The 24,906-nt window shown below is 52.8% G+C and overlaps 1 protein-coding gene and 1 long non-coding RNA gene across 2 annotated transcripts; both read left to right on the top strand.

The window, feature by feature from the left end:
- Positions 1-888: 888 nt before the first annotated feature.
- AAR2 (AAR2 splicing factor) lies at positions 889-7,106 on the top strand. Its single transcript, XM_032127132.1, has 3 exons — positions 889-1,707; positions 3,262-3,491; positions 5,983-7,106. The coding sequence occupies exons 1-3, from the start codon at positions 960-962 to the stop codon at positions 6,148-6,150; spliced, it is 1,146 nt and encodes a 381-aa protein (XP_031983023.1). The 5' UTR covers positions 889-959; the 3' UTR covers positions 6,151-7,106.
- Positions 7,107-15,870: 8,764 nt separating this feature from the next.
- Positions 15,871-17,653, top strand: LOC116452546. The gene is made up of 2 exons (XR_004243536.1): positions 15,871-16,082; positions 16,473-17,653. It is a non-coding gene; the product is annotated as an uncharacterized LOC116452546 (long non-coding RNA).
- The last annotated feature ends 7,253 nt before the right edge of the window (positions 17,654-24,906 follow it).

Below are 24,906 nucleotides of genomic sequence, written 5' to 3'. Positions count from 1 at the left end.
GCCCCTTTAGGCCCTGGAAGCGGCTCTGAGGTTTTCCCGGAGCCTTCTCCCAGCTCTCCCAGCTGGGTGAACACCCCCAGCTCTCCCAGCCTGGCTCAGAGCAGAGGGGCTCCAGCCCTCGGAGTATCTCTGGCCTCTTCTGACTCACTCCAACATCTCCACGTCCCTCCAGTGCTGCAGACCCCAGAGCTGGATGCAGTTCTGCAGGTGGGATCTCACCCCACCAAGGGCAGATGAAGATGCCAGGGCGGGAATTGCGGCTGGTGGAGCCGGGAGCAGCTTCGTGTCGCAGGTGCTGAGCCTCGGACACAGCGTGGGCAGCGAAGGTGGCTGTGAGAATGCTCAGGATGCAGGGGAGTGGTGGGAACTGCCCCTCTCTGGGGACCACGACTCTGTCTGTTGTCCCGGGAGGGAGGACGGGGTGTTGGGACAGTGCCTGTCCTGCTCAGGGCTCTGTGTGTCACGGTGAGGGTCCCCGTGTGTCTATCCCGGGGGAGCTCTCGGTCCATCAGTCCCAGGCAGGGCTCTTGTCCGCCTGTCCCGCTGCGGAGCTGGGAGCACGGGGAACCCAGGGGAATGGTAGCCAGCTGGGGGGGGTGGGGGGAGGGGGGGGGGGGGGGGGGACTGGGGACCGGCTTTGGGGACAATGGGCCAGTGGGGAGCAGCCGCCAGCCATGGAGAGGCAAAAGGGAACAGCGCCGGGCTGGGGGCTGGGAGCGGGGGATGGCCGAGGGGGAAAAGGGACCGAGGCGGGGATGAGCGGGGGCAGAGAGCGAACCGGGAGCAACCGCGGGGCAGCGCCAGTCCGGGCAGCCCAGCCCGGACACCTCCCCACCGTCGGGCGGGGCCGCGCGGCGCGGAAGCTCCTCCCGCCGCCGTGCCGGAACCGCCGGCCCCGGATATCCGGGCAGGGCCGCTCGGTGCCCGGTGGCGGCGGGGCCGTTCGGAGCGGCGCGGCCATGGCGGCCCTGCGGCAGGACCCCGAGCTGGCCCGGCAGCTCTTCTTCGAGGGCGCGGCCGTGGTGGTGCTGGACGTGCCCGAGGGCACCGAGTTCGGCATCGACTACAGCGCGTGGGCCGTGGGGCCGCGGTTCCGCGGCGTGAAGATGGTGCCGCCGGGGCTGCACTTCGTGCACTGCAGCGCGGCCGGCGCCGGCGGGCGGGACGCGGGGCCGCGCTCCGGCCGCTTCCTCAGCCTGCGGCGCCGCGAGGTGCGGGTGCTGCGCTGGGACCCCGCGGGCGAGGCCGTGCGGCCCGAGCCCCCCGAGCAGGGCGAGGCGCTGCGGGACAGCCTGCGGGAGCTGGACCCCTTCCTGGGGCCCTACCCCTACGAGACGCTGAAAAAGTGGGTGTCGCTGAGCAATTTCATCAGCGAGGCGGCGGCCGAGGAGCTGCAGCCCGAGAGCGGCCAGATCTGCGCCTTCGCCGAGGTGCTGCCCGAGGCGGCGGGGCGGCACACGCGGGACCGCGCCGGACAGCGCCGGCCGCCGCTGGGCGCCGAGTGCCGCAGCTACGCCGAGGGCCTGGCCCGGCTGCCCCGCATGCGGCCGCGGGCCGGCACCCAGATCCGCTTCTCCGAGCTGCCCCGGCAGGCCTTCCCCGACGGGGCCACCCCCGAGGAGATCACCCGGCACAGCATGGACCTGAGCTACGCCCTGCAGCGCGTGATGGAGCAGCGCTACCCCGGCCGGCCGCTGGGCCTGCTCGGTGAGCACCTACTCATTGCCGTGCAAAGCCACGGCTGTAGGGTGGAACCTGTGCCTGTTCCCGCAGGCGAACACCGCGCCGCGGTGTCTCTTCAGTGCAGCACAGAAGTTTGTGGAGTTTTTAGCAGCCGTAGGGGCCGTTCCCATTGCCTGGAGGAGACTGAGGCCAGATCTCCTCGGGGGCTGCAGCTCCTCCCGAGGGGCAGCTGCGATCTCTGTTCTGTGGGAGCAGGGAGAGCACCCGAGGGAACAGCTGGAGCTGTCAGGGAAGATTTAGGGTGGATATCAGGAAAAGGTTCTTCCCCCCAGAGGGTGCTGGGCACTGCCCAGGCTCCCCAGGGAATGGGCACGGCCCCGAGGCTGCCAGAGCTCCAGGAGCATTTGGACACCGCTCCCAGGGATGCACAGGGTGGGGTTGTTGGGGTGCCTGTGCAGGGGTAGGGGTTGGACTGGATGATCCTGTGGGTCCCTCACAGCTCAGGATATTCCGTAATTCTGTTCCATGACTGGTGTGAAGACATGGTGCTGCAGCCCAGATTGCCCCAGATTAAGCCAAAAGCAGCATTCACGGTTGGCCCTGTGTCTGGCACTTTACCTGTTAAGTGAACCTCTTGTGGACAGATCTTACAGAGTCCTGGGTGCATCAGGTGGGGATGGACACCCCTAGACCCTTGTTCTTGTTTGGTTGGGGAGGGGTCTGGGCCTCCCAGCTGGCGGTTCTTGGTGCAGTGACCGGTCCCTCCCTGGCGCAGCTCCGTGTGTGCTCCATGTGCTGCTGGTGATAGTGGCAGTGTCCGGCTGTGCCACCCCTGCTGTGGGCACACCAGACCTCCCGGAGCTCAACTACTCTCCAGCCTATTTTACAGCCTGTGATGCAAATAAATACTGCATCTGTGGAAGTCCTGGAGTAGGGTTTTGTTTTGTTGCAGGATGGAGGGAGAAGCCCTCCCAGCTTCCCAGCTGGAACCCAGGTTGAGAATAAGCCTTTGTTTGTCCCTTTTTCCATTTTTTGTACATTAACATTATACAATTTATTCTTTTTCAAAATTATCAAAGACAACTTTAGGATGCAAAGAGAACAAATTACCTTAGGGAAAGGTAGCAAAGCAGTCGATGCCAAGCATCCACTGCGATGAACCCTGGCTCTTAGTTCAACAAGGCAAACACACTTGTTGATGCATTGCTGACCTCTCCCAGAAATCCAGGACAGTGGCATTTGCAGTCCCATGTGACTCTGGGCACTCAGCACAGGCAGGCTGAACACTCACAGCATAACAGCAGGCTCTGGCTTGAGTTTGGCTTGTGGTTTGGTGTTTGCTGTCTGTAAAGTCTCTCCAGTGCTGATAATCACAGTCACAGGTGACCTGCCCCATTCTGCTCTGCTTTGCTCCAGCTGGAGAGCAGCACAGGGTCAGTGTTTGGAATATGAATGCACTTTGCAAACGCCAAACCAGGGGTTGTACATCATTTGCAGAGCTTTGGGGAGGGCACGTTCCCAGGATATCTGTTTAGTGTTACGTGCTTTGTTTTGTTTCCCTTTTCTGAACCCACACAGCTGAGCTGCAGTTTGCCTTCATCTGCTTCCTGATTGGGAACGTGTATGATGCCTTTGAGCACTGGAAAAGACTCCTGAACATCCTGTGCCGATCAGAGGAGGCCATAGGGAAGTACCAAGACCTTTACATCAACCTCATTTCCGTGCTGTATCACCAGCTCAACGAAATCCCAGCAGACTTTTTTGTGGACATTGTCTCCCAGGACAACTTTTTAACCAGCACCTTACAGGTACCTTTGTGGCTGTTCCCTGAGAAGTGGGAGTGGCAGGGAGGGCATAAGGGGCGTCAGATTAGGGAAGAAGCTGCCAAAGGAGTTAAGTTTCATGGGAGATGGGAGCCTGCCTTAGCACTCAGGGATTTTCTTTCACTTTTTCCCTCTGTTATTCAGCAAGAAGTTCAGCTCAACAGCTACAAGAGAGGCAGGGCAAGTGCAATGTGATTTCTGTTTAATTTTTTCCAAAATGCCATTCTTTCTTAAAAACAAAAATCAACACAAAACACTTTGGCATAAAGGACTGATGATGCTGATTTTTGGGCAGCTGGAATGGTTTGCTCAGTGTGCAGGGAAGCTGCAGCAGAACGTTATTGAGCTAAGGCCACTGATAGCATTTAAGAAGCTTTTCCATTCCTTAGCACAGCCGAGGATTTCCTGTAGTCAGGTTCTTATCCAGAGGGAATTTATGGTTATTCCAAAATGCAGAAGATGCTCCTTCTGCTGAGACGGGGGGGCAGGTCTGTGGCTCAGCCCCAGTGAAACCAGTTACTCCCGCTGATGGTGACCGTGCTGGCAGTGCAGCAAACTGGCTTACTTTACCAAAAAAAGCCCAAAGCAGACACTCTGATGAAGATGAGCAACAGGAACCAGCCCTGCAGGAAGCTGTGGGCAGTTGTGTTACAGGTGCTCTCAGTTTGGTGCCCTCTCCTTTCCCAGGGAGCAGTTCCATTCCTCTCCTTGTTAACCCCAAGTTCTTCCTGTAGTTTTGGGGAGGGTGGAGGTGTTTGGGTGTAATTGCTGGGGAAAATGCTTGGGGAGGCATTGCTTCAACTGGGATTCTTACAAGTCTCGGGGGGGTTTTAGTTTATATTTTAATTCTGTTGGTAGATTTTTTTCCATCCCACTACAGGACTGGACAGCCCAGCTCTGTTTGCAGCACTCTCAGAGCAGTGCTGTCAGTTCACAGCAGTACCCAGAATATGGCAACCAGCCATTCTTTCCCCCTGAGGGGAATTTGTGGAACCCTTATTGCTGGTTTTGGCTGCCTGAGTCTTGTCCACCCCTGGGCTCCATCAGTCTGTGTCTTACTCCCTCAGCAGGAGCTGTGCTGGTGTCAGGATCACCTTCAAGCCCTGGCAGGGGTCACCACATTCCCAGTGCCAAAGAAAAGCCTTGCAGACTGAGCCCTTCCTCAATCAGAGCTCTCCATTTCTCTGCTCCCATGGGATTTCCCCGCAGTAGTGCCAGGGAAGCTCTGGGCCTTTCCTTACCCCCATCTTTTCATGCAGACATCAGAATTCTCTGCCTCAGCTGGCCGTGGGCAGATGCTCAGAGCTGTGGGGGAGGGCATTGTCTGTGCAGCTTCTGCTCAGCTCTGGAAGCAGCAACTTTATTTTTGGAGTTTGATCCAAGGCAAGAAGAGCAGAGCACCATCACCAGTGACTGCAGCACTACCAGTGCTTAAAAAAAAAAAACCTTGGTAAAATAACTAATTTAATGTGCAGTTCATTGAGAAGAAGTGGGAACTATAATCTTCTAATCCATTTTTCCATACCAGCAGCATTGCTGTGTAAGAGCTCTGTTAGAAAGAGGCAGTTTTCCAGTAGAGCGAGCAAGGAAAACGCAAATGTTCATCCACAAAGCAACGGACTTTGCTGCTCACTGTCAGTGTTTTACCCAGCTTTCAGTAGGTCTCTCCCAAATAAGAGGCTGCGTTTTCCCCAGAGGAGGTTTCTTTTTATGGAAATTAGTTCTGGATCACAAGTTCAGGAGGAGCAGAATCAGGCTGATCAGAGCTGGGCTCTGGGGCTGGGTGCCGTTACTCACACAGATGCTTTCCCTCTGAGGTGCCAGCAGAAGCTGTGGATCTGGGACACGTTAATAGGTTTGTGTTTGGGGGATGGACGGCAGGGGTTCCTCCAGATTTCAGCACCCTGGGCACAAGGGAATGGCTGTGCTGGGGATAACCAGGCTTTTTCCAGACAGCTCCCATCTCTCTCTTACATTCAAGACCTTTTCATCAAGTTTCCTCTGTATCCTAAAGACTTGGTAATACCATATGAAAAAATGCTTTGGGAGATCTCTACCCATGGAAACAAAGGGTTCAGTTATCTACTGGCCTTTTGAACACTTGCTGGAAATTGGCTACTAGTATTTTAATTTTTTTAAATTCCTTCTGCCAAGACATTTTCCTTAGCTCACACTTTGGCACATTTCAGAATTCCACAGTACAAATTCAGTTACCAATACACTCCTGCTTCAGTCAAAGTTCTTACCTGAGTGCAGACATTTCTGGTGCTGACTCAGTGGTGTGAAGGCACAGGATGGGTTTAGGCTGTGAGGTGAGTGGTGTGGGCTTTGGTTGGGTCCCCCCAAAGCTGGGGTAGTCCCAGGGTGGTAGGTCCTTACCTTGCTCTCTCCTGGTGCTCCCTGGTGTCTTTGTAGGGAGGAGATGTCCAGCTGGTGCCATGGCTGAGCTCTCCCTGACCTCTGCTCATTGTTTCAGGTGCTGTTCTCCTGCACGTGCAGCTCTGCTGTGGATGAGACTCTGAGGAAAAAGGCTGAAAAGTTCAAGGCTCACCTAACAAAGAAATTCAAATGGGACTTCGAGGCAGAGCCTGATGATTGTGCCCCTGTGGTGGTGGAGCTGCCTGAGGGTGTGCAGGTGGACTGAGACAAAGGGTCCTTCAGGAGCAAACAGCTTTTAAAATGACCCTTTCCTCCTCTTCTCCAACCTTGCCAGCTTCTTAAGAGATGCTTCTGAAGCTGATCCTCTTTCTGCTGGAGAAGCAGATGTGGGAAACCCAGGAGGATGCTGAGCTTTGTGAGGAGACCAGACAGGTTGGAGGACTTTGAGTGTTGCCACGTGGCTGCTTCGGACACCTTGGGGTTTTCCCAGCCCTTCTGCAGCATCTCTTCACAGAACATAACACCACATTCAAAGTCACAGAATCATTAAAGCTTCAAAAGACCTTTCAATATCACAGAGTTCAGCCCTCAATCTAACACTGCCAAGATCCTCCTGCACTCAGCTGTCCTCTGCATCCCTGCTCCCATCTCCTGCTGGGCTGGGGCTGATGCCCTGCCTGGAGAGCACCTGTGGTGTAGGGGTGTAAGCCCACTGAGTGGTTCTGGCAGCCCAAACCCAGGCTGTGAACTGAAGTTCAGCTCTTGTGGGCTCGTGTTGCACTGGTGTGACCACGACTGTTGCGCTGCTGTGTGGGGTGCTCACTCTGATTTATCTGTTGGGGAGGTGGCTCAAAGCCACGGCAAAATTCCTTCAGTTTCGTACACCCAACACCTCAGTGTCTCATTCCTGTTCCTCCCATTCTGTTAAACCCTTTTGTATTTGCTGCTGCCACTGTTTTACCTGGTGTAAAAGAACGTGGATAGTTTGGTGACAGGAAATAGTTACTGGACTGTACTCGCCCAGGTGTTAAAGAGCAGAGCCAGCATGAGATAAAGGATCAGATTTCCACATGAACTGGATCCCCTGTTTTGTTATAACTGGAAATCCTATGGTTTTGCTCAAAAACAGTGACTGAAAATTAACAGTTTGTGATGGTCGGGTTCCCATTATGAACTGCACTTTTAGCAGCTGAGAAAAGAATATATTTGTACTTCCATTGTGATGGGTATTTTCTTTTTGCAAGGCTGTAGTAGGGACAGCTGATCATAGAATCCCAGACTGGTTTGGGCTGGAAAGGACCTTTCAGACCATCCTGTGTCACTGTTGCCATGGTGTCTCGGTTTTGAAAGACAGGTGTCTGCTAAGGAAGGCAGAGGCCCCCCTTGAAGTGGCAGATATAACCCCTTTTCCCTCCAAGTTATTATATTTTGAAATCAAGAGCCTTTAGGCGAAGATGTGGGAAATAGGAATAACAGTTCTTTACTATATATATATATATGTATATAACCAGTCAAACAAAACAACAACAACTATGGCAGTAACAGCAAACACAAACCCAGTGCCAGCCTTCTCGGCTGTCAGGCTATTTCCCCTCGGGTGCAGTTCCGCTCGCAGCCAGCAGGGGCGCTGGCGGCTCCCGGTGAGCAGGGCAGGTGCGATGGTTCCCCCGCGGCTGCAGGGGGCGCTCCGGAGCGAGCTCGGGACACACGCGGCACCGGTGCCCTGGGATCCCGGGAGGGATGGAACAAAGGCTTCACAAACCGCTGGGCAGTTGATCCCGGGCTCTCAGGAACAGCAGGCTGGAATGGCAGGGACGAACGCAAATCCCGGGTGGCAGACGAGATGTATCCAGATGGGAAAAACCCACGGAGGCCCAGGCAGGCAGGGCGAGCAGGGCTACAGCGTAGCGAAAGCTCGAAGCAGCAGCGGAGCAGGGCAGCCACAGCTCGGTCTCCAGCAGGGCAGGGAAAGCGGCTTTTGGGGTCCCGGCGTTGTTTCCAGCAGGAAGAAAGAACGGCCAAAAAGAAAGAAGCAGCAGCTCCTTTCTCTGCAGCTTCTCTCTCCGGACGTTCAGAGCGAACTCAACTCACACCCAGGTGTAGACAAAGGAGTAGCCAGGTCCGCCCCACTCCCCTTTTGTCTTTCTTAAGTACAGCTATTTGTCCCCTAGCAACATGCATATGGGAGAAAATTCCTTTAACAGAGAAAAAAACAGACTAAACTAAAACCCCAACATTATCCACCCCGAATTTTTTCCCATACTAACATGTTACATGAAACTTAACTTTTTTAACCATATAAATCTATGCATTACCCAAATTATATACAAATATACATGCTGATACTGATACAAGTACAGAGCCATGGGTAGTTCACCCTAAAACAAGGTCCCCTTGAGGTAAGCATCGGGTCTCTCCATCCTTTTGCATCACCCACCAGGTGCAACCTGGTCCCTGAGCAAAAACAACCCCACGGATGGGTTTGTCTTTGCTCAAGGCAGACTTTACCCAAACAGTTTTTCCAAGCATACCTCTCATGTGCACCACTGGAACCTTATCCCCGTCTGTTGTTTGTAGGGGTTCAGATTGGGCAGGGCCTGCTCGGCTGGTGGAACCTCGAGTGTTAACTAACCAAGTGGCTCTTGCTAAATGCATCTCCCAGTTTTTGAAAGTCCCCCCACCCAGTGCCTTCAAGGTGGTTTTAAGCAGTCCATTACACCGCTCAACCTTCCCAGCTGCTGGTGCATGGTAAGGGATGTGGTACACCCACTCTATGCCATGTTCTCTAGCCCAGGTGTTTATAAGGCTGTTCTTGAAATGAGTCCCATTGTCAGACTCGATTCTCTCAGGGGTGCCATGCCTCCAAAGGACTTGCTTTTCCAGGCCCAGGATGGTGTTCCGGGCAGTAGCGTGAGGCACAGGGTAGGTCTCCAGCCACCCAGTGGTGGCTTCTACCATTGTGAGCACATAGCGCTTGCCTTGGCGGGTTTGAGGCAGTGTGATGTAATCAATCTGCCAGGCCTCCCCATACTTGTATTTGGACCATCGCCCGCCATACCACAGAGGCTTCACCCGCTTGGCCTGCTTGATCGCAGCGCATGTCTCACAATCATGGATAACCTGGGAGATACTGTCCATGGTTAGATCCACCCCTCGGTCTCGTGCCCACTTATAGGTGGCATCTCTGCCCTGATGACCTGAGGCATCATGGGCCCATCGAGCTAGGAACAGTTCTCCTTTATGTTGCCAATCCAAGTCTATCTGGGACACCTCTATTTTCGCAGCCTGATCTACCTGTTTGTTGTTACGATGTTCTTCATTAGCCCGGCTCTTGGGGATGTGAGCATCTACATGACGGACCTTCACGGATAGCTTCTCTACCCGAGTGGCAATGTCTTTCCACTCTTCAGCAGCCCAGATTGGTTTTCCTCTGCGCTGCCAGTTTGCCTTATTCCACCTTTCCAGCCAACCCCACAGAGCATTGGCTACCATCCATGAATCAGTGTAGAGGTAGAGCTTTGGCCACTTCTCTCTTTCAGCTATGTCCAGAGCTAATTGGACAGCTTTGAGCTCAGCAAATTGGCTCGATCCACCTTCTCCTTCAGTAGCCTGTGCAACTTGTCGTGTGGGGCTCCATACAGCGGCTTTCCATTTCCGGCTAGCGCCTACAATTCGGCAGGAACCATCAGTGAAGAGGGCGTATTGTCTTTCACTCTCTGGTAGCTCGTTATATGGTGGGGCTTCTTCGGCACGTGTCACCTGCTCCTCTTCTTCTTCAGAAGATAACCCAAAAGTCTCACCTTCCGGCCAGTTCGTAATTATTTCCAAGATCCCAGGGCGACTTGGGTTTCTAATTCGGGCGCGCTGCGTGATGAGGGCAATCCATTTGCTCCAAGTAGCGTCGGTGGCGTGATGCGTGGAGGGAATCTTTCCTTTGAACATCCACCCCAGCACCGGTAGTCGGGGTGCCAGGAGGAGTTGTGCCTCTGTGCCGATTACTTCTGAGGCAGCCTGGACTCCTTCATAAGCTGCCAGGATTTCCTTCTCTGTGGGAGTGTAGTTGGCTTCAGATCCTCTGTAGCTTCGGCTCCAGAATCCCAGTGGTCGGCCCCGAGTCTCACCAGGCACCTTCTGCCAGAGGCTCCAGGACAGACCCTTGTTCCCGGCTGCAGAGTAGAGCACGTTCTTCACCTCTGGTCCTGTCCTGACTGGGCCAAGGGCTACGGCGTGAGCAATTTCCTGTTTGATCTGGGCGAAGGCCTGCTGCTGTTCAGGGCCCCAGTGGAAATCATTCTTCTTGCGGGTAACCAGGTAGAGAGGACTCACGATCTGGCTGTACTCGGGAATGTGCATCCTCCAGAAACCTATGGCGCCTAGGAAAGCTTGTGTTTCCTTCTTGTTGGTCGGCGGAGACATTGCTGTGATCTTATTGATGACCTCAATGGGAATCTGACGTCGTCCATCTTGCCACTTTACTCCCAGGAACTGGATCTCTCGGGCAGGTCCCTTGACCTTGCTCTTCTTGATGGCAAAACCAGCTTGCAGGAGAATTTGAATTATTCTCTCTCCTTTCTCAAACACTTCGGTTGCGGTGTTCCCCCACACAATGATGTCATCAATGTACTGCAGATGTTCTGGAGCCTCACCCTTTTCTAGTGCAGTCTGGATCAGTCCATGACAGATGGTGGGACTGTGCTTCCACCCCTGGGGCAGTCGATTCCAGGTGTACTGCACGCCCCTCCAGGTGAAGGCAAACTGAGGCCTGCACTCTGCTGCCAGAGGAATGGAGAAAAATGCATTGGCAATGTCAATAGTGGCGTACCACTTTGCTGCTTTGGACTCCAGCTCGTACTGGAGCTCCAACATGTCTGGCACGGCAGCGCTCAACGGTGGAGTCACTTCATTCAGGGCACGATAGTCCACAGTCAATCTCCATTCCCCGTCAGACTTGCGCACAGGCCAGATGGGGCTGTTGAAGGGTGAGTGGGTCTTGCTGACCACCCCTTGACTCTCCAGCTCACGGATCATCTTGTGGATGGGGATCACAGCATCTCGATTTGTCCGATACTGCCGGCGGTGCACTGTCGAGGTGGCAATTGGCACTCATTGCTCTTCCACTTTCAGGAGCCCAACTGCAGAAGGATTCTCAGATAGTCCAGGCAGGGTGTTCAATTGCCTAATGCCCTCTGCCTCCACAGCAGCAATCCCAAATGCCCACCTGAGTCCTTTTGGGTCTTTGTAGTAGCCATTCCGGAGGAAGTCTATGCCCAGAATACACGGGGCCTCTGGGCCGGTCACAATCGGATGCTTTTGCCACTCCTTCCCAGTCAGGCTCACCTCAGCTTCCAAAAGGGTCAACTGCTGTGATCCCCCAGTCACCCCAGCAATGGATACAGGTTCTGCCCCCACATGTCCCGATGGCATTAAAGTACACTGTGCTCCAGTATCAACCAATGCATCATATTTTTGTGGCTCTGATGTGCCAGGCCATCGGATCCACACCGTCCAGAAAACTCGGTTCTCCCGTGCCTCTTCCTGGCTAGAGGCAGGGCCCCTCTAGCCCTGGTTATCATTCTTTCCCTGGGCGTACATGCTCGAGGTACCTTCAAGGGGATCCGACATATCATCCTCCCTTCTGTAGTGCCTGGCAGCTCGGTCACGGGAGGCTGAGGCTACCTTCACCTTAGCGGAACCCCCTCGGTTAGTGCCTCCCTCCTTGAGTTCACGCACCCGCGCTGCCAGGGCAGAGGTGGGTTTCCCATCCCACCTTCTCATGTCTTCCCCATGCTCACACAGGAAAAACCACAGCTCAGCTCGTGGGGTGTACCCTCTCTCTCTCGCAGGGGGACGACGGGCTCTGACTTGGGGGCCTGTGACTCGCACTGGTGCCACGCTGACCCTCCTCATCTCCTCCCTCATCTCCTCCCTCATCTCCTTCATCTCCTCTTTGAGGTCCTGGACCACAGCAGAGACATGAGCTTTTAGCGGGCCATTGATCATGCTGTCATAATGCCTGAGCCTGTTGGCAACAGAGCCCACTGTTTCTCGGGTATTGTCAGCATCAATCGTTGCAATGAAGGTGGTGTATTGTGATGGCCCTAGCCTTGCCAGGTTCCACATCATCTGTCCTGTGCACCTGACCTTATCGGGGTCATTATCATGCTGTCCATCCTTCCCAAAGAGTACCTCTAATATTGCCACCTCTCTTAGCTGTTGGATCCCTTGCTCGAGTGTCTTCCACTGCATTCTATGATGATACTCCTGCATTCTTTCTTTGTGAATGAACCTTTCTCTCACACTCATTAAGAGCCGCTCCCAAAGAGAGAGAGGCCCTGGCTCCCTCACAAATATCTGGTCCACACCTGGGTCCTGGGTCAACGATCCCAGATACCTTGCCTCACCACTATCCAGTTGCACACTTGTGCCCATAAGGTCCCAAACCCGAAGCAGCCAGGTGGTATAAGGCTCACGCCCCCTTCGCACAATGTCGTTTCGCATAGCACGGAGACTGTCGTGCGACAGGGACTCAGTGATGACTTCTGGCTCTGGCTCTCCTGCTGGTTGTGAGGGCCCTGGTTGCCCATCATCATTGACTGGTCGTACTGATTTGGTCTTATACTTCCTCCTTTGCACAGGGGCGACTGCTGCTGGCTGTGGTTGTCCTTGTGGTTCAGCTGAAGCCTGGATGGTTGTAACATCCGTGGGTTCCACTGCTGCACCATCGGACTCACCCTCTTTGGGGCAGGGAGAGGGTTTTTCACTAGCTGAGGAGGTGTATTCCCTTAGCAATTGGCATATCTCCTGGCGCACCTGGCCCATCTCCTGGCACATCTCCTTGCGCACCTGGCCCATCTCCTGGCACATCTCCTTGCGCACCTGGCCCATCTCCTGGCATATCTCCTGGCGCACCTGACCCATCTCCTGGCATATCCCCTGGCGCACCTGACCCATCTCTTGGCACATCTCCTGCATCCCTTTTGCCAGTACCCCCACCCAGTTTGGGTAGTCCATTTCTGAGGTGGACTGTTGGGCAGTATCAGTCTGTGGGGCGGGATCTCTAGTGTCTGGGGCTGTGGCAGGCTCTGGCTCTGGGGTAGGATCTCTAGTGTCTGGGGCCGTGTCAGGCTCTGGGGCAGGATCAGGCTCTGGGGTAGGAACTCTACTCTCTGGGGCCATGTCAGGTTCTGGGGCAGGATCAGGCTCTGGGGTAGGATCTCTAGTCTCTGGGGCTGGTGTCCGGGTAGATATCCAAGCCAATCTCAACTTATCCTTGAATGCTAAATAGAGTAGGCCTATCAGCAGCAGATGGTTAGTATTCAGAGGGAATTTAAACCCTTCGAAAATTGATGGGGTGGGCCCAAAGAACTGGTTGAGGGGTTGGGAGAAAACTTCCCCTGGTGTCATTTCCTCACAGAAGGTACCATTGTTAACATAACCCCAAAAACATGTGCTCAGTGTGTGATAGCTGTTTATCCATGTGCCCACATTCCGGAGGAAGTTAAAAACCCATGAATTCCTCACCTTCTCGACCCATAACGCAAGCTGGATAACAGCAATGGTAGCCTTAGTCAGAGGACCCATATTCAAGTAAGGAGCTGCAAAGGGGAAGAATATAGCCACGGCCACATGCCACCCGAACCAGGGTAAACTAGACCACATAGTGCTGCCTAACAAGGTTCCAATATCCAGCACACAAAATAAAGTTATCCAGGAACTGTTATTCCTTTTTCACCTCTATCTCTTAATGCCCTTATGCCCCACGTTGGGCGCCAAGATCTGTCTCGGTTTTGAAAGACAGGTGTCTGCTAAGGAAGGCAGAGGCCCCCCTTGAAGTGGCAGATATAACCCCTTTTCCCTCCAAGTTATTATATTTTGAAATCAAGAGCCTTTAGGCGAAGATGTGGGAAATAGGAATAACAGTTCTTTACTATATATATATATATGTATATAACCAGTCAAACAAAACAACAACAACTCTGGCAGTAACAGCAAACACAAACCCAGTGCCAGCCTTCTCGGCTGTCAGGCTATTTCCCCTCGGGTGCAGTTCCGCTCGCAGCCGGCAGGGGCGCTGGCGGCTCCCGGTGAGCAGGGCAGGTGCGATGGTTCCCCCGCGGCTGCAGGGGGCGCTCCGGAGCGAGCTCGGGACACACGCGGCACCGGTGCCCTGGGATCCCGGGAGGGATGGAACAAAGGCTTCACAAACCGCTGGGCAGTTGATCCCGGGCTCTCAGGAACAGCAGGCTGGAATGGCAGGGACGAACGCAAATCCCGGGTGGCAGACGAGATGTATCCAGATGGGAAAAACCCACGGAGGCCCAGGCAGGCAGGGCGAGCAGGGCTACAGCGTAGCGAAAGCTCGAAGCAGCAGCGGAGCAGGGCAGCCACAGCTCGGTCTCCAGCAGGGCAGGGAAAGCGGCTTTTGGGGTCCCGGCGTTGTTTCCAGCAGGAAGAAAGAACGGCCAAAAAGAAAGAAGCAGCAGCTCCTTTCTCTGCAGCTTCTCTCTCCGGACGTTCAGAGCGAACTCAACTCACACCCAGGTGTAGACAAAGGAGTAGCCAGGTCCGCCCCACTCCCCTTTTGTCTTTCTTAAGTACAGCTATTTGTCCCCTAGCAACATGCATATGGGAGAAAATTCCTTTAACAGAGAAAAAAACAGACTAAACTAAAACCCCAACACATGGGCAGGGACACCTTCCACTAGCCCAGGTTCGTCCAAGCCCCGTCCAGCCTGGCCTTGGGCACTGCCAGGGATCCAGCTTCTCTGGGCACCCTGTGCCAGGGCCTTAGCACCCTCACAGCCAAGAATTCTTTCCCAATATCCCATGTATCCCTGCCCTCTGGCAGTCCTGTCACTGTCTGACCTTATAAAATGTCCATGTCCCTTCTCTTTATAAGCCCCCTAATATCTCTTTATCTCTCATTTTTATCTCTTACTAGACCACAGAACAGGTGGGGAGGAGCCAGGCCATGGGACCACTGTCCCTCTGTGGGGCAGGAAACGAAGCAGCTAATCTTCAGCTAAATGCAGGTGGAGATGCTCAGAATCCAACTGCACTCCCACTGCACACTCGGAGGGAAAAGGGAAGTGGGCACATAGGAAGCAGTTTGTTGGATGTTGACAAGGTGGGGATGTAAATTTGGGGGGGGACGAGGGTGGGAGTCAGCAGGAAGGAGGGTATGTGTAAAAGGCAAGCAGCAGCATGGAATAGAGGAATATTTTCTTGCCCTTCCAAAGCCTTAGGTGATGACAACGCTGCCCCTTCCTCCCGCTGAGATGAATGTTGTTACTGAAAAGCGAAAAGAGAGACTGTGTAAATGCACAATGCTGCAAGCCAGCCAGGTGGGATTTGCAGCTCTGGTTCCGTGCTGGATTGGGCTCAGGAGCATTGTGCAGGGGCACTGAGGCGTGAGCTCCACCCACCTCCTCTCCTGGGGAGAGCTGTCCAGCTGTCCGGCTGTGCCAGGGGGCAGACTGGCACCATTCCTGCCTCTGAGCTGTGCTTCTCCCACAGGCTGGGGTGGAGCAAAGCCCTGCTCAGCCCAGGTGAGGCTGATCCCTTGGGAATCAGTGAGCTGGGTACCCCCATGGCTGCACTGATCCTGCAGTCACTGTGCAAAGCCCAGAGCGAGCATATCCACCCCCAAACTGCTCTTCCCGTCCTTCTCCCTGCTCCCACAGGCTCAGCGATGTTGGACAAATCCGAGTTTTCAGTCTTGGGGAGTTTTCTGGTGTGGAGCCCCTGGGCTGTCCTGCACCACACCAGAGACTGCTGCTTTCATCCACCCTGCAAATTCAGACGTGGAATGTGCTGCCTGAAGCTGTGGGAGCTGCCTGAGGCTGTGGGGGCTGTCTGAAGCTGTGGGGAGCTGTCCGAGGCTGTGGGGGCTGTCTGAGCCTGTGAGGGGCTGTCCGAGGCCGTGGGGGGCTGTCCGAGGCTGTGGAGAGTTCTCCGAGGCTGTGAGGGGCTGTCTGAGGCTGTGAGGGGCTGTCTGAAGCTGTGGGGGGCTGTCTGAAGCTGTGGGGGCTGTCTGAGGCTGTGGGGAGCTGTCCGAGGCTGTGAGGGGCTGTCCGAGGCTGTGAGGGGCTGTCTGAAGCTGTGGGGGGCTGTCCGAGGCTGTGGGGAGCTGTCTGAGGCTGTGAGGGGCTGTCTGAAGTTGTGGGGGCTGTCTGAAGCTGTGAGGGGCTGTCTGAAGTTGTGGGGGCTGTCTGAGGCTGTGGGGGCTGTCTGAAGCTGTGAGGGGCTGTCTGAAGTTGTGGGGGCTGTCTGAGGCTGTGGGGGCTGTCTGAGGCTGTGGGGGCTGTCTGAGCCTGTGAGGGGCTGTCTGAAGCTGTGGGGGGCTGTCCGAGGCTGTGGGGAGCTGTCTGAGCCTGTGAGGGGCTGTCTGAGCCTGTGAGGGGCTGTCTGAAGTTGTGGGGGCTGTCCGAGGCTGTGGGGGCTGTCTGAGGCTGTGGGGGCTGTCTGAGCCTGTGAGGGGCTGTCTGAAGTTGTGGGGGCTGTCTGAAGCTGTGAGGGGCTGTCTGAAGTTGTGGGGAGCTGTCTGAGGCTGTGGGGGCTGTCTGAAGTTGCGGGGAGCTGTCTGAGACTGTGGGGCTGTCAGAAGCTGTGGGGAGCTGCCTTCCTGTCACAGCATGGCACTACTCCCTTTTTTTATTGGGAAGAGAAATTACACATTTTGCTCCAATGGCTCACGTGGCTTCCCCTGTAACTTCCACCACGTGCTGCCCACTGCCAAGGCAGCAGCCAGACCACTTCTGCCGGTTTTGGGGTGGATCGGTGCCCATGATCCCGTGTGGCACAGGGGATCACTCCTGGTGTAGTTCAGCAGTTCAGGTTGGGTTTGTGCAGCTGCGAGGCAGCGATGCCTGCAGCCCTCGAGCAGCACCGATCTGTGTGGTGTCACATGTGAGCAGGGGGCTCTTGCTCTTGTTCTCTAAAAGCAAACAAGGTGAAAGGGGGCAGGTGGGAAGGTGTGGAAAGCTTGGCAGTGCTGCGGTTTTAAATCTGGAGTCAGCTCAGGGTTAATTATTTTTTGAACCAGCAACTCTTCCTTGGGGCTTTCTCTTTTCCTGCTCAATGCTAAGTTGAATTTTTGTTCATTGTGTTATAAATAAAGTATGTAATTCATGCTATTATGTATAAAACTGAAATGTAATAAGACCATGCAGAGACAGTTTCAAAATCCCTCCACCAGCCTGGCTGAGAGAAAAATTTCACAACACTGAAAGAAGTTCTCTCACAGATCTAATCAATAAGTGAGGATTCCACCTAGGTGGGGTTGGATCTTATCACCGGGACATTGACACCATGACGACTTGATCACCACCTTCTGATATCTACATCTTATCTGAAAAGGAATCGCACATTCCGGGAACTAAAAATAACTGTTCCAGGAACCAGAGATGGCCCATCCATCATCAGAGATGGCCCTTCCATCACCAGAGATGGCCCACTCATCACCCAGGACGGACAATTCATCAGACCCAGGAAAGGCTTTGCGCAGCCCAACTTCGGGACAAGAAAACTTCATGAATATGCTAAAATTACGAGAAGAATAGAATTAATTCGGACTCTGCCCAAAAACTGTATAAGAAGGAACCAGCCGAAGCAGCACTCGTGAACTTGGGAGGTCTGGTGTGATAGAGGTCAGACCTATACGTGTTCACCCAGCTCCGACCCCAGGCTCGGGGCTGCTTTTCTCGATCGTGGCTTTTGAGACCGATATTTTGGTCGCATAATAAATGTTATTTCTTTATAAATTTTGATTGGACAATTCTGTTTATCTTAATTGCTCAGTGTTTTGCTGTGGCAATTCTGCCTGTCTCTGTCCGCTGTGGTTCAGTTCCAGTCTTTTTCCGGTTTTATTAGGTTTTCCTGGTGTTTGTTACTGTTGTACCCTTATCTTTCTTCAGAAATAACACAATAGAAATCCATTTGTGCCTCCAACAACTCCCAGGAGGGAGAGGTTTTTCAGGGTCTCTTAGACACACACCACCTTTGTTTGGAGCAATGTTTATATCTGCCACTGCCTTGGCAGCTGGGCATGGCCTGCACCAGCTGCTGCAGATGGACTGGCTGGCACCGAGCTCCTGGAATATGGAAAAAGATGGAGTGGAGCTCCTTGATTCCTCTCTCTGAGAAAGGAAATAATTTACCCCTGTTACTGCTGGTAATTGTCAAACAGCCACAGAGTGGCGTGTGGGGCAGCCCTGGCCCTGGCAAAGGGATGTGCTGCCTTTGGCCACTCCTTCCTGGTGTGCTCAGCTATTCCACAGCCACTCCTGAATCCTGCACCTCCTGTCCTGCTTTGCGCTGGGATTTGGGAGCCTGTCCCTGGAGACAAGTGTGGTACAAACCAGGGTGGAGCTGGAGCAGGGACGGGGATGCTGCAGGGAGCATGGGCTGTGCTGGAGCCTGGGATTAATGCACAGGAGGCACTGACTGCGCAGGGGCCTCGTTAGGACAGCGCTAATGACGCAAGGCAGCCTCGATGCAAATGAACTCCAAATGGGTTAATCAATAGGAGGAAAAAATCCGTGGAGCCGCTGCTTTGGGTGCCCTGGTCCCACTCCTGCCCTGCCCGTGTGTTCCCAAGGGAGGAGCTGCAGCAGGAATGTCCTGCATCCTGCAGGGTTGGCACCTTCCCCTTGCCATGGAGCTGAGCAGGGGCTCCAGCAGCCCTTGGCCACCGCAGCTCGAGGGGCTGCATGCACTGGGAACCAAAACCCTGAGCCACAGCTCCTGCCAGGCCTGCAGACAGACGGCTGTCAGTGATTGAACACGGACTTTGCCGGGTACTTGCAAAGCCAAATTTTCCTGCACAAGGCACATCTTTATATACTGTTACAAACCAACAGTTCAGCAGCTACACAACTTCAGTTTCTAAGGTTACAGGTTTTACATCTCCAACGGCCCCCGATTACAATCTCCTCGCCCAATCTCTTTGTTTCACCTCCTGCTCTTTGTCTTGCCTCTGCCAGATGCGGCCTGCCCGTCTCTCCCAAGGCCCCACAGCAGACAGAGCCATTCTCCGTGGTGACACTCTGAACCTCCACACCTCCCCCTTTCCTCTTCAGCAATTAAAACCTGCAAAAACTCTATGTCTATGTGGGTCTAACATGAAGGGGGAGGTGAAACCATCGCTCCAGGGTCATCAAAGCTCGTGTTCGATGCTTTTGCGTTCCCCGTCCTCGCGTTGGTCACTCTCAGGTGGCGTTGGTCTTTTCTCTCTGTATGGGCGAATGTTCTTTGCAGGGATCCACTTAGGTCCTGTATCTGTGGAAATACAAGCATAACCTCTCCCCCATGTAATAACAGGGAAAGGTCCAAGTACTTTGCCTGATTCCAAGTCCTTTACTAGGACTGGGGCTTTAATTTCAGTGGCTGCTGCACTCTGTCCAAAATGCCACATTATGGGCAGAGTTTTGCTATCTGAATAACAATTTAAAACATTAAAAACATATAAGGCTTTGTGTAATCTACCTTGAGGTGTTGCACTCTTCATTCCCCCTCTCTGTTGCCCCAATAAGCGTTTTAGTGTACTGTGAGCCCGTTCTATGAGGGCTTGTCCTGTGGGGGAGTGAGGAATTCCTGTGATATGCTGTATTTCCCATGAGGCAAAAAAGGTAGCCAAAGAATAGGAAATGTCCACAGGGCCATTATCTGTTTTAACTTGTTGTGGCACACCTAGAAAGGCAAAAGCAGCTAAGAAACGGCATTGAGCATCCTTTGCCGCTTCCCTTGCATGGCAAGATGGAGATAGGACTCCTGAAAATGTGTCCTGAAAAGTGGAGGAATGGATGTATTTTAAGCAAGCAAATTCAGGAAAATGTGTAACATCTGTTTGCCACAATTGGAGGCTCTGCAAACCTCGAGGGTTAATTTCATGCAAGCTGGGGGTAAAATGATAGCGCTGGGAGCCAGGGCATGCAGCAATAATGTCTTTAGCTTGTTGATATGTGAGTGAAAAGGATCGTAGCAGGGCAGAAGCATTTTGGTGGAAAAAGGAGTGTCTTAATTTGCTTGGGCAAACTGATTAGGTAACATCTCTATTGGCAATGTCAAAAGGTCTGCTTGTCGGTTACCTTCTGCAATAAAACCTGGGAGAGTTGTGTGTGAGCAAACATGCATAAAACAAAGTAAGGATTTTTGCGGTTATCTAAAAGAAAAAAAGCTTCTGGAGACAGGGAAAAAGTAATGGGTTAGTAATTTCTCGCAAAACCGCAGATTCAGCTCTTTCAACAATTCCTGCAACACAAAAGGAACCTGTGATAAGATTAAAGGGAGTATCCCACCTCTCAAAAGCACGCACAGCAGCTGCCAGTTCTGCAATTTGAGGGGAACTTGACACAATAGCAACATCTGGTGTCTACTGATGGGTGTCTGAGTCCATCCACAGAAGCACAGATTTATGTGGTAGTCCTGACCCATCAGTAAAGACTGTCAGGGCTTGCAGAGGAACTTCAGACAGCTTCGGTGTGGCTAATAAGTTGAATGAAACAGTCAGCAAGTGGTGTACATGCGGATGTGAAGTAAGCTGACCTGTAAAATCACATAAAGCTATTTGTAAAGCACCTGAGTTTTGTAGTAACCACTGCAAGTAAGGTGAAATCACAGGCAAACATATCTGCATAAAATCTTGTCCTGCTAGAGCAAAAAGGCGGTTCCACGCTCTGATAATTAACGTGGCAAACATTTCATGCTGTGTGGTAATAGTTTTTGTCATTTGATGTGGTAAAAAGACCCATTCAATAATTAGCAGGGGATCTGGTGCAGAAGGATCCCATTGGTAAATTAAGGCATATGGCTGTTTTGCTGGATTCAAAAGGATTAGGCAAAAAGGTAGTTCTGGGGCATATTGAGATGCCTGCCTTTTCTGCAAAGCCTCAGTGACCTTCTGCAGGGCCTCAGCGGCCTCTTGTGTCACTGTGCGGGGTGACAACAAATTAGAATCTCCTTTCAACAAGGCAAAAAGAGGGGCAAGTTCTGCATTTGAAATTCCTCATAGAGGACGTGCCCAATTGATAGTCCCGAGTAATTTTTGTGCATCATGAAGTGTAGAAATTTTTGTCTGTAATTTCAAGGCTTGAGGATGAATGGTCTGGAACTTGATGCGCCAGCCCAAATATTGCCAAGGGGGATGCTTTTGAATTTTTTCTGGGGATATACACAGTCCCGTTTTGTTTACAGCATCTGTGGTAAGGGCTAGGGCTTTCTCCATGAGTTGATGGCTTTCAGCTGCAATTAAAAAATCATCCATGTAATGGTAAGTTAACACGTCTGGTACTTATTGACGTACTGGACTCAAAACATGCTACAAATTGCTGAAAAATAGTTGGGCTATAGTTGGAGTCTTTTCCACACATCACAGGGGCGGCTGGAGAAAGCACAGTGTCAGCCGCCGGCCCCTCCATGGAAGGGGAACCGCTTCCAGCAGCAGCTTTCTCTTTGTTAGTTTATTCTGGGCTTTAATTCCATTATCGCCCTCCAGGCAGGCAGCATTTGAGCGGCCGCCTCATCTCCTCTCGTAGTGTGGTCCCATAGTATATCTCCCACCTCATCCCACACCTCTGACGTAAAGGCGCTGCTCGGGTTTAGTGCAGGCACTTTAGTGATACGCGGAAAAGACTCCACTACTGGAATAAGTAGTAAAGTAGGTATGTTTATTCCAGCACTGGAACGCATGGGGATAGCTCCTCCAAAACCATGCATGCCGACAGCTGCATTCAGCTTGGTATTTATCAGGTTACAAGTTCCATAGTCATTAAGTTTCCCAGTACACCTATACATATTCGTTACCTAGCTCCCCTTCCCTCGCCTCCTATTACAATGAGCCCAAAAGTCATTTACATCCGCGTTGCGCTTGCGCAGTGTCGTCTGGTAGTTGTGGGCAGGGGTCTCTGGGACAAAATAAAGGGTCTTCCTCCTTCTGAACTTTTCACCTTGCTTCCCTGCGCATGCTTTTTATGTTCCTGGCCCAAGTCCAAACTTCAAGGCTGGTTTAAGTTAGTTTTAGGCTCAAAAACAGGATCTTTGGTCAAGATTCTTCCCCTTAATCAATAGTCTTCTATCTTCTCGTTCTGCTTTGGTAGGCACAATGAGTGTTGAGCAAGCTGTATGCATTGTTTTTAACAAACAGCTTCTTAGCAAATCATTTAACCTCTGCTTCCCCCTCCTCCCCCTGATTCGTTAGAAGCCACCCAACGCAGCATCATTTTAAGGGATTGGGACGGTACAGGCTTTCCATGTTTTTAAAGTAAACGAAATATGAGTTCAAAAACATGGCTGTCCAATGAGGACTGCCCAGCCCCATGTCATCCTCCGTAGCTCACCTACAATTTGCAGGGATTATCGCTGGCCAGGTTTCTCGCTTCTCTCAGCAGCACTCCAAGTCCCACGGGGCTCGCCAACGGATGTGCAGATCGGCGTGTAATAAACTCCTCACACGGGGCACCATCTGTTGTTGATTGATCACGGACTTCACCGGGTGCTTGCAAAGCCAAATTTTATTGTACAAGGCACATTTTTATATACTGTTACAAACCAACAGTTCAGCAGCTGCAGAATTTCAGTTTCTAAGGTTACAGGTTTTACATCTCCAACGACCCCCGATTACAATCTCCTCGCCCAATCTCCCATTAACTCTCCTGCTAGTTGTTTCGCCTCCTGCTCTTTGTCTTGTCTCTCCCAAGGCCCCACGCCAGACAGAGCCATTCTCCATGGCGACACTCTGACCCCCCACAGGCAGCAAGGGCCAGGGAGAAGGAACCGAGGCTCCCTTCCCTTGGCTCCATCCCAGGGCTGCAGGCAGTGCCTCCTGTGTCCTGCATGGATCAAACTGGGAATGTTTAACAGGGGTGCTGAGACGTCTCCCAGCCTTCAGATCCCTGAAGCCATAACCCTGGAATGTTTCCTCCCTCGATGAGGGAGCTGCAGCTCTTTCACAAGGGCCAGGCAAGGCTGACCTGGAAGGAGGGAGGTGCCAGCAGTTGGGAATGCCCCTGCGGTGCCCCTCTGCAATTTGCTCACTGTGTCTGCCTGGAAAAAATTATGTCTCTTCCCGTCACAGCCATTAAAGAATTCAGGAAATCAGCTGGTATTTGTAAAGGAGTGATGGTGAAGAGTGGGGAAATAAGGGGAGGGAGCCTGGAGCCCCTCAAACCCCCTGGGCTGGAGGTTGGGGGGCACTGGTTGCCCATGGCATGTGCGGGGCTCCCCAAAACGGGACATAGTTCTATACTAAAGGTTTCAGCATTTTTAGTGTTTTTTCCTCCTCCAAGGGCAGGTTTAGCCACATTTGTTGGTTTTTAAAAGCAAAAGCTGCTTCTCATCCCTGGCTGTGGTGGCTGTGCCTGCACACATTTGGGGGAGGGCAGCAGAAAAGGAATCGCTGTGATTTTTATACATTACAGTAAATACAAAAGCAAGTTTCAAGCTTCTAAATAAATAAATAAAATAAAAGGAAATCACCATTGGTTTTTATTCAAAAATCCTTGATTCCTCCCTCAGCTGAGGAGCAGCTGGAAGTGCAAGGAAGAGCCTGGAGTACCCAGGAAAGCTTAACTTGGGCATAGCTGTGGGCACAGGGGAGGCTGAAGAGGTTTGGAGAAGAGATTTGGAAAAGACATATGTCAAGGATATTATTCTTGAAAAGCTGGGTTTGGAAAAGACATCCCTTCCCAGCAGATGTGCATTTGTGGAGGTTTCAGACGATGCACGAAACAAGAGCTGTTTCTTTTGACTGCGCAGAATTGAGGATTCTTTTTGCACTTGAGCAAGCGAAAAGGTGGCCATGTCTGTTGGGAAAGGATCTCCAGGGGACAGGAATTTCCTTGAGAGTCTGACCTCTTTCATCCTGGGAAGATTTTTTTTTCTCTTTTTATTTTAAATGGAATTATCTTTGTTTAAACAAAGGCATGTAGTGACAGGACATGGGGAATGGCTTCCCACTGCCAGAGGGCAAGGATGGATGGGATATTGGGAATTGGGAATTGTTCCCTGTGAGGGTGCTGAGGCCCTGGCACAGGGTGCCCAGAGCAGCCGTGGCTGCCCCTGGATCCCTGGCAGTGTCCAAGGCCAGGTTGGACGGGGCTTAGAGGAACCTGGGATAGTGGAAGGTGTCCCTGCCATGGCAGGAGGTGGGATGGGATGAGCTTTAAGGTCTCTTCCAACCCAAACCATTCTGGGATTCTAAACGGTGGGAATTCCCAATGACTGCTTTTCAGGAGTTGGGTGCCCCAGGCCAGCCAGGACAGGAGTTCCCTGTGGGACTCTGCCCTTGCTGTGCAGTTTGCTCATCCCTTCCCTGGCCTGGCTAGAAGCTCGTGGGTTAAATGTTCCAGGAGTAGCCCTGTTAATGGTGGAGTTCTTATTGCTTCCCCAAAAACACCTTTCCTTGTGTTCTGGGACAGAGGGGCTGCTTGTTCTGCCTTTTTGGGGAGGGTTCCCACGAGGAGCATCCAACAGCAAATCCAGCTTTGCTGTTAAAATTTGGTCAGATGGAACAAATGCTCCCTGCAGAGAGGGAAAGCTGCTGCTGTGCAGAGCCGGGCTGGCAGAGCAGGAGAGGGACCTCTGGGTGGCTCCATCCTCACAGCTTTGGTGGCGGATGTTGGAATTTCTGCACGCGTGCTACAGGAACAGCTCTGTGTCCCTGATTCGTCCGCGTGTGTGAGCACTGGGCTGCAGGGGATCCTCGTGCCTGGCTGGCACAGCTAGCAGGAGACAGTCCTACTCCAGTCATTCCAAGGAATTGTTATCCAGGGTTATCCCTGGGAGCACTGCCTCATGGCTGAACGCTGTGACATGTCCTGAGCTGTCCTGAACATCCCAGCTGGGAGCCGGTGCTTCCCACGTGCCCCAGTTCCTGCTGGTGTGGAAGGGGCTGGCTGCTGCAGCCCCCAGGATTGCCCGATCCATGGAGCACCAGGGCAGGCTTTGCAGTCCTGCAGGAACCTGCATTTCCCTCCAGGCACAGCCCGACTGCTCCCAGTGACAGAAAGTGAATTATCCTTTAATA

Source organism: Corvus moneduloides, chromosome 17 (genome assembly GCF_009650955.1).
Source record: "Corvus moneduloides isolate bCorMon1 chromosome 17, bCorMon1.pri, whole genome shotgun sequence".
Lineage (NCBI taxonomy): Eukaryota > Metazoa > Chordata > Aves > Passeriformes > Corvidae > Corvus > Corvus moneduloides.
This window is presented reverse-complemented; position numbering and strand designations above follow the sequence as displayed.

Coding starts and splice junctions, on each gene's coding strand:
- AAR2 (XM_032127132.1), top strand. CDS start 960: ATGGCGGCCCTGCGGCAGGACCCCGAGCTGGCCCGGCAGCTCTTCTTC. Junction 1,708..3,261: donor CCGGCCGCTGGGCCTGCTCG/GTGAGCACCTAC, acceptor GAACCCACACAG/CTGAGCTGCAGTTTGCCTTC. Junction 3,492..5,982: donor TTTTAACCAGCACCTTACAG/GTACCTTTGTGG, acceptor TCATTGTTTCAG/GTGCTGTTCTCCTGCACGTG.